General features: G+C 51.2%; 1 protein-coding gene across 1 annotated transcript in view; it reads right to left on the bottom strand.

Annotated features, from left to right (window-relative positions):
* Positions 1-9,354, bottom strand: part of NOVA2 (NOVA alternative splicing regulator 2) — a 35,735-nt gene extending 26,381 nt beyond the window's left edge. The window contains exon 1 of the mRNA XM_026457356.2: positions 9,228-9,354. Within this exon, the coding sequence (XP_026313141.1) occupies positions 9,228-9,312 (85 nt within the window). The 5' untranslated portion in view covers positions 9,313-9,354. The remainder of the gene's footprint in view (positions 1-9,227) is intronic.
* Between the last annotated feature and the right edge of the window lie 57 nt (positions 9,355-9,411).

The raw sequence follows: 9,411 nt of genomic DNA, 5'->3' as shown, positions 1-9,411 counted from the left end.
TTCCTTCCTTCCTTCCTTCCTTCCTTCCTTCCTTCCTTCCTTCCTTCTTTCATTCATTCTTTCTTTTTTTTTGAGACAGTCTCGCTCTTGTCACTCAGGCTGCAGTGCAATGGCGCTATCTTGGCTCACTGCAACCTCTGCCTCCTGGGTTCAAGAGATTCTCCTGCCTCAGCCTCCCGAGTAGCTGGGATTACAGGTGCTCACAACCACGCCCAGCTATTTTTTTTTTTTTTTAGTAGAGACGGGGTTTCACCATGTTAGCCAGGCTAGTCTCAAACCTTGGCCTCTCAAAGTGCTGAGATTATAGGGGTGAGCCACAGAGCCCAGCCAGGAAGCCTATTTTCAATGTCTCACGTAAAACCTCAACATATAGAACAGATAAAAGAGAAACTGCTCTAACTCTCCCTGATTTCTCTCTGTCACCCAGGCTGGAGTGCAGTGGTGCCATCACAGCTCACTGCTGCCTCGACCTCCTGGACTCACACGATCCTCCTGCCTCAGCCTCCCAAGTAGCTGGGACTACAGGCGCATGCCACCACTCCTAGGTAATTTTAAAGTTTTCTGTAGAGACAGGGTTTTGCCACATTGCTCAGGCTGGTCTTGAACTCCTGAGCTCAAGGGATCTGCCTGCCTCAGCCTCCCAAAGTGTTGGGATTACAGGCGTGAACCACCACATCCAGCCTCTGCCTGGTCTCTTAAGATGAAAGTTCTGTTTCTGTTTCCTTATGTGTTTAAGATGGAGGTGTAGGAAGAGGGGCTAGATGTGGCTTTGCAGGCATGGGGAAGGGTCCAGAATTAAGGAGTTTCCCTGAAACCAAGGCAATCCTCTTAAACTTGCTTAATCAGACCATTAAGCCTATTAGGTAATTAACCCCTCTCTGGGTGCCTTCCTACCAATCATCCTGGACCCTACTGAATTCATTCTCTTCCATGGACTCACGGAGATGTCCTTTTCCCCACCCTCACCCTAAACTTGTCACAGATATGCGGTACTTTATCCCTGGAAGGTTCAGAAAGATGGTGAGGGAATTCTCACTAATCCCTACGACTCCATCCTCTCTCTGCGTCTTCAGTTTCACTCCCCACCTTCTCTCCAGCCAGAGCATCTTCTCCGCTTCCCTCTGAGGGTGGAAGGTATTCATCTTCTCTGAAGAAAACTGGGGTCACCTTCTTCCCCATTTTCTGCCCCCTCTCTCTTGTACTTCTTCAAACTGTGCCTGAGAATTTTTGTATGAAACAGCAGAAGCAACTCTAGACTAAGAGTGACGTTTGTGGTCGGGCACGGTGGCTCATGCCTGTAATCCCAGCGCTTTGGGAGGCCAAGGCGGGCGGATCACTTGAGGTCAGGAGTTTGAGACCAGCCTGGCCAACATGGTGAAACTCCTGTCTCTACTAAAACTACAAAAATTAGTCGGGCCTGGTGGCACACGCCTGTACTCCCAGCTACTCGGGAGGCTGGGGAAGGAGAGTCATTTGAATCCGAGAGGCAGAGGTTGCAGTGAGCCAAGATCGGGCCACTGCGCTCCAGCCTGGGTGGCAACAGTGGGCCCTTGTCTAAAAAAAAAAAAAAAAAAAGAGTGAATTTTGCCACTAATGGGCTCTATGCCCTTGGGCAAGTTGCCTCACCTCTTTGGGCCTCAGTTTTCCTCATCTATAAAATGGGAATCATGATAGTACTACCTCATGGGGTTACGATAATTAATGAAAGAGAAAATGTAAGGAAAGGTACTTGAGATGGTCCCAGGCACATAGAGGATTTGAGAAATGTTAGATATCCTCATTATCAGTATTGCCTACACCATGAACACAACTTCAGTGCTTATCACAGCATCAGACACAGAGCAAGCACCCTACACGTGGGATTTGTGGGTTGGGTTGAGAGGTAGGAGAAGGAGGGGCAATCCCACTTCGTTAATCACCCATTTCCCTAGGGGGCTGTCCCAGACTTTTCCCTCCTTCTTGGAGGAGGAATGTCCTCTCACTGATACAAGCGAGACCTTGTCTCCATTCTCTGCACTCAGCCTTTCTCTAATTCCTGTCTTTCTCATGCCAACTTATAGAATTTTGCCCCTTTTATGTCCTTCTGTACTGGAATGATTCTTTCTTCTCTTCTTCTCTCCTTCCTTTCCTTTCTCCAACAAATCCTTCCTGAGCACCCATGACCTTCCAGTCCTTGGTTCTAGGTGCTGGGGATGCAGCAGGGAACAGACAAGGTCCCTTTCCTTTAAATTCCTTTTAAATGCATTTATTTACTTATTTATTTATTGTATTTTTAGTAGAGACGGGGTTTCACCATGTTGCCCAGGCTGGTCTTGAACTCCTGGGCTCAAGGGATCTGCCCACCTTGGCCTTCCAAAGTTTTGGGATTACCGGCGTGAACCACCGTGCCTGGCCTAAATGCATCTATTTAAAGAAGAAATTAGGCCAGGTGCGGTGGCTCACACCTGTAATTCTAGCACTTCGGGAGGCTGAAGCAGATGGATCGCCTGAGGTCAGAAGTTCGAGACCAGCCTAACCAACATGGTGAAACCCCATCTGTACTAAATACAAAAAATTAGCTGGACATGGTGGCACATGACTATAATCCCAGTTACTTGGGAGGCTGAAGCAAGAGAATTGCTTGAACCCGGGAGGCAGAGGTTGCAGTGAGCTGAGATGGTGCCACTGCACTCCAGCCTGGGCAACAAGTACGAAACTCCATCTCAAATAAAAAAAAAGAAAGAAAGAAGAAATTTAAAAATCATTGCTAATAATTGGAGCTTGAAGGGCTGGTTATGTTTTGTTCTCCCTAACGCACATTAATATAAACATACGATGTTCAAAAATGAAAAAAAAAGTTTGTCCATGGATCACCTTAAATAATCTTGTTGTATTAAACTAGTGCAAATCTGACTCCTGGAGACCCCTCTTCAAGTGAGTCTCCTATGGACAGTGATTGGCTAAGACCTCCCCTGCAGAGACTCAGAACTTGAATTCCCAGGAGTCCCCCATTGTGAGCATCAGTTTGTGCCGGTCCTTCCCAGAATTTTCTGCACATCTTTTCTGTTTAGGGGAGTTTCCCACCATGTGAGTCCTACCTCCCCAGAAAGAAACCAGGTCTCTATTGATCAGCCTTCCTTGCAGCAAGGGCAGACACGTGACCTCAGCTGAACTCAGAGCCCTCAGCCATCACGCACGCCCACCCTGTTTGAACAACCAAGGCACTGCTTGTGAGAAAGTTCTCCCTTCTAATGAGGCAGAATCTACATGCCAGAACTCCGCACCCACCCATTCCCATCCCACTCTTCACTCTTCGCTTGGGTCCAGGCAGCTCCCTCTACCCAATGGCAGAGTCTGAAGAACCGATGATAGCAAGTTCAGGTCTCCCGATTAATTTCCTGCTGCAATTTCAAACATTTCCACCTTGGAAAGGTGCCATCTTTCCCCTTCTAGTCACTGAGTCTCTGCTCTTGCACCTTCTGTACCCACCCTCTCAGAGATGCTTCTGATGGCTTTCAAAAATCCCAGTGCTTTGGCAGGCTGAGGTGGGCAGATCACCTGAGGTCAGGAGTTTGAGACCAGCCCGGCCGACAAGGTGAAACCCTGTCTACTAAAAATACAAAAGTTGGCCGGGCACGGTGGCTCAAGCCTGTAATCCCAGCACTTTGGGAGGCCGAGACGGGCGGATCACGAGGTCAGGAGATCGAGACCATCCTGGCTAACCGGGTGAAACCCCGTCTCTACTAAAAAATACAAAAGACTGCCTGGGATGGTGGTGGCATATCTGTAATCCCAGCTACTTGGGAGGCTGAGGCAGGAGAATCGCTTGAACCTGGGAGGCGGAGGTTGCAACGAGCAGAGATTGTGCCACGGCACTCCAGCCTGGGTCACACAGCAAGACTCCATCTCAAAAAAGAAAAAAAAAAAAAAAATCAGCCAATACTCCCTTCCCCCTTCCATAAATAACCATTGCCTACCCAAGAGATTTAGGGTGTTGTAGTAAGAGTGGCCTATTTTAGTGTCAGAGAGTTCACCCTCTAAAGTGGCTTTGATCTTGGGGGTCATGAATGACAGAAGTAAAGCTGAAGGGCTGTGGGTTGTCGAGGTGTTGTTTTGGTGTTAGTCTGGATGCAACATCAATGTTAGGTGTTGTCCTCATGGCACTTCATGGTTTTGTTTAGGGGCTGGGGATGGGAGAGCTGGCATGTTCTATGAGGGTACGAGGAGGCTGGGGTTTGACATCGGTATTGTCATCGGGAGCATGTGGGGATGCTGCTGGCAGAGGATGGTGAGGGTGTGGGGTGGAGCAGTAAGCCAAGGAGGGGCGGGGCTTCAGGCGTGTGATGTGTTTTTGTGAATGGCCGTGTTGCCTATTTGGTGTGAAATGCAATACAACTAGAGTGTGCTTATGTAGGGATGAGATGCTGAAAGGTGTGATGCTGCCTTGAGTTGTGACTGTCTCTGAGTGAGAGAAAGGCAGATGGGCCACGGTTTTCTTGGAGTGAATTACCATTGGATGGTGAAAAGGGAAAATGACATTCTCAATGGCACTTATATAATAATAATAATAATGATGATGATGATAGCGACTGTTTACTGAGCACTTACCATCTACCAGCCTTACGCTACGTACTTCACATACGCAATCTCATCTAACACACACAACCCGGAGAGGTAGCTCTTCCTGCCTCCATGTTTCAGACAAGCAGGCTGAGGCCCAGAGCAGTGAAATAACTTGCCCGAGGATTCCACACCAAGCACATGACAGTGGCAAGACATGAATCCTGAAAGATCTCATTCTAGGAGGGGCTCTTAACCCTGGTGATGTTGACTTCGTGATAAAGAATGTGGCCAGGCATGCTGGCTCATGCTTGTAATCCCAGCACTTTGGGAGGCCGAGGTGGGTGGATCACCTGAGGTCAGGGGCTCGAGATCAGCCTGGTCAACATGATGAAACCCCATCTTTACTAAAAATATAAAAATTAGCCGGGCATGGTGGCGCATGCCTGTAATCCCAACTACTCAGAAGGCTGAGGTACGAGAATTGCTTGAACTCGGGAGATGGAGGTTGCAGTAAGCCGAGATGGCGCCACTGCACTTCAGCCTGGGCAATACAGTGAAACTCTGTCTCCAAAAACAGAACAAAACAAAACAAAATAAACAACAACAACAAAAACAAAGAATGAGGGATATGGCTGGGAATAGTGGCTCACACCTGTAATCCCAGCACCTTGAGAGGATGAAGCGGGTGGATCGCCTGAGATCAAGAATTTGAGACTAGCCCGGGCAACATAGCAAGACCCTGTCTCTACAAAAAATTCAAAGAATTAGTCAGGTGTGGTGGTGCACACCTGTAGTTCCAGCTACTGGGGAAGCTGAGATGGGATCATCACCTGATCCTGAGAGGTCAAGGTTGCATTGAGCCATGATTGCACCACTACACTTCAAGCCTGGGTGACAGAGTGAGACCGTCTCAGAAAAAAAAAAAAAAAAAAAAAAAAAAAGAAAAAAAGAGGGATGTTAGGAGCAAGATCTGGCTGGTGTAAGCTATGTTGAGGGTGTGAGATATGTATATGTGTCTGTATATGGGTTTTTATTTTGGGGGGTTGACAGAGGTGGGAATATAGTCAGGAGTACGGGGGTCCATTATTATTGCAGCTTAAGAATTACGATCTGTATCAAGGGGGGTCACCGTTTGTTATTGTCCTGCCAGACTGGGGTCATTTATTTCTGCAGAGTCCCTGACTAGAGTTTCCATCCAACCTCTTCACCCAAGTCTTCCTGCCCTCAGTGCCTCGTTTTCCTCCCAGCAGCATCTGCCAGCCACTCACAGTGCCCAGAAGCGAGTGTGAACTGCCACCATCTCCTCCATTTCTCCCATCTGCTCCCAGAGGCGGGCAGGAGGGGCAAGAATCTCATCTGTCCAGTAGGCCACTGCTTTCTGGGACATCCAGGAAAAGCCTTCACTCCTCTGAGCCTCAGTTTCCCCATCCAAAAATAAGGTCCATTCTAGTGTCTCCCCACACAATGGAGCCAGCCGCCTGAGTTCACATCATGGTTCTGCTGCTTATCAGCTGAGTGACGTTGGGCAAGTGACTTAACTTCTCTGTGCCTCAGCTGTTCATCCGTAACATGGGTTAAGATGATAGAATTGTTGTAAGGATTAAGGAATTGATCCATGTCAAGCACTTTCCATGATAATTCCTGGCATATTGTAGTATCATAAGTCTAGCCATTATTATAACTGATTATTATTATTCCATCATAGCATGTTGGGAGAATGACAAGAAATTGCACGTGAGGCATTAAACAATAATATAGGTAGCTATTGTTAGTATTATCCTTGCGGTCACTTTTTTTTTTTTTTTTTTGAGATGGAGTTTTGCTCTGTTGCCCACGCTGGAGTGTGGTGGTGTGATCTCGGCTCACTGAAACCTCTACCTCCCTGGTTCAAGCGATTCTCCTGCCTCAGCCTCCTTAGTAGCTGGGACTACAGGTGCACACCACCATGCTCCGATAATTTTTGTATTTTTAGTAGAGACGGGGTCTCACCATGTTGGCCAAGCTGTTCTCGAACTCCTGACCTCAAATGATCCACCCGCCTCAGCCTATCAAAGTGCTGGGATTACAGGCGTGACCTACTGTGCCCGGCTCCTTATGATCATTTTTATGTGCCTATATGGCAGATGAGGACACTGAGGCTCAGAAAAGGGGATGGGTTGAGCCAGCATCCCCCAGCTATGAATGTATATTATTGAAAGAAGCCCTCAATTTTGGGGTCAAAGTCTTGGACCCTTGCCCAGCCCTGCCCCTGAGTGTGTTCCTGTCAATGGAGGCCTGTCCCTCTGCATTTCCCGGCCTCAGTTTCCCCATGGGTAAACAGAAGTAGGGTGGGAGATGGTCTGGAGGAGATGGTCCCTAAAGGTTCATCCTAATTTCCCCGCTGTTGAGGGAGGCAGGATAGCACAGTGGTTTTGTCCAGGAGCTCCACAACCAGGCAGCCCAGAGTTGGGTAAATTCTAGCTCCATCACTTAGACACCATGTGGCCTTGGGCAAGTGGTTTCATTTTGCCGAGCCTCAGTTTTCCTCATCTGTAAAAAGATGCTCAAATCATCTCTCCCAGGGGTTGTATTGAGATATTAACCCATATCTCGAGTAGTAGGTGCCAAGTAGGCAGATGTGACTGTTATTAGCAGCACTCGCATCAGTGTTAAATTGTGCTGCGAAGTGATCAGATTCTAAGCATCTCAGTCCCTTTAAGAGAAAGGTGGGAACCCCCTACCCTCTAGAGGTTAGTGGGTGGAGGGCTAGACAGTCTGACGGGGCTCAGGGACCTCCTGGGTCCCTGATCTCTCCGGGACTGGGAACAGCAGTGGGGCAGGAAGGAGGGAAGGAAGTCAGGGACATATTCGTGTGTGTGCTGGGGGTGGGGGAGCAGGAAGAAGGACAGGAAACTCCCTCCCATCCCCTCCCCCAACTTCCCTTTCCTCCAATTTCTGCTGGACACCCTCACGGGCATCCAGGGGGTCCCTGATTCCTGTCCCACCTGGGTGGAGGGGGGGGAAGGCCCTGTATTCATCTGCAGGGAGGAGGTGGGAGGCCCCCACCCCACCCACTGCCAGGCCTGGCGGAGAGGAAAGGGTGCACTCTGCCTGAAACCATCCCTCTCCCATCCGGAGGAAAAGACCAGAGGAAGTGGAGATTTTGGCAAGGTGACCGTGGGGAGGGGCCTGTCCTCTCTGGGGTCTCCCTCTTACCAGGGAGCTAGGGGACTGGGCTCTGAGGACCCCAGGAAATCCCACCTCTTCCCTGAGCCCTCCACAGCAGGGCATGCACCTAGAGCTCCCAGCTGGGCTTTTCTTCTCGGGTACGCACACCTCCTTGGGTCACACACCCAGGGAGAGCCCCTCTCTTCCCTCACACCGCCTTCCATGGTGTCAAACATTCGGCAATCTCCAATACACAAGGACACACACATACACTCTCCCTTGTCAAACACACGCAGAATCATCCCCGTATCTCTGGTGTCACACAGTCAGCCATTTCACACACACACCTCTCCTTGTTACACCCATACACACAGCTGGGTGTCATACGCACACGTGCCCTGTCACATGGGGACCCATCCTTCCTTCTCCTTTTTACACACCCTCGTGCGTTTCACCCACAAGCCCCAGTCCTTCCCTCGTCATACACCCACCTTCCCTGTTGCACACACCCCCTCTGATGTCACTGTTGCACACCTCCATGTGTCACACCCAGCCACAGCCTCTCTGGAGTCACACCCACACCCTTTCCTTGTCACATCCCCTCACCAGCTTCTCTGAGTCCCACCCCACCCCAGCCACGCCTGTGTCACACACACTGGACCCCTTTCCTCTGATCTACACGGCCTCTTCTGGCTCACACCCAGGACCAGTCCATTCAGCGTCCCCCACACACCCCCTTGCTTGTCACACACACCCTCTCATGTGTCACACTCTGCCACAGCCCCCTCGGGGGTGACAAGCACACACCTTTCCTTGTCACACGTACCCGCTGGAGGGTCTCAAACATGGAGCCCGGCCCCTGTCCCCTTTCTCATACACCCCCTCTATGCTGTCATATTCCTGATCCCTAATGTCACACATCCAGGCCGTAGAGGGCACACATACACACACGCACACACACACATACCTGTCCTAGTCTCACATTCTCCCACCTAGCTTTACACACCCACCCTTTCCTCCATTTCACCCCACACACACACCCAGCCTGTCCCCACGCACGATCCCGCCAGGGCCACACAAGCCTTCCTCTGGGACAACCCTCCTTCAGGACATCCCCAGGGAGGGAGGCTGGAAGCTCCCGGTCCACAGGCCTCTACTCCTTCCCCTCCCCCAGCGAGGACACGCGAGCCCGGGGAACACCCCTGCCCCGAAAGGGTCACATCACACACCCCTCAAGGACACACAGACATCTGCCCTGAGGCTCTCACGCCCCCCATCCTCTGCGCCCCCCAAGGACACTTATCACGCCCTCCCCCCCAATCCCTCTCCTCGCAGACAAAGCTCCCAGCCCCGGGCCTCGGCGAGAGGAGGAGGGGGTCTAGCCCCCTCCTCAACTCTCCGCTCTGTCCCCCACCTCGGGGAGGAGTGTCTCTCCCCTCCCCAGAGCCCTTGCACCTGCCACGGGAGGGGGGGAAAAGGATGGAGAAAGGCGAGGCCCCCTGCCCGTTCCCCCGTCCGGAGCCGCAGCCCTTTCTCACCTCCCGTGTTGCTGCGCTTGGTGCAGACCACCTCGGGGGGCGTTTCGAGGGGCCTCTTGCGGGAATCCGGGGCCTCGGGCTCCATGGGGGGGGCCTGGGGCGGCGGCTGCTGCTGCTGCGGCGGCTGCGGCGGCGGCGGCGGCGGCTGCTGTGGCGGCGGCGACGGCTGCTGGGGAGGCTGGGG

The sequence above is a fragment of the Piliocolobus tephrosceles genome, chromosome 21 (assembly GCF_002776525.5).
Source record: "Piliocolobus tephrosceles isolate RC106 chromosome 21, ASM277652v3, whole genome shotgun sequence".
Lineage (NCBI taxonomy): Eukaryota > Metazoa > Chordata > Mammalia > Primates > Cercopithecidae > Piliocolobus > Piliocolobus tephrosceles.
The sequence above is the reverse complement of the archived record's forward strand: the minus strand, read 5'-3'. Positions and strand labels throughout refer to the sequence as shown.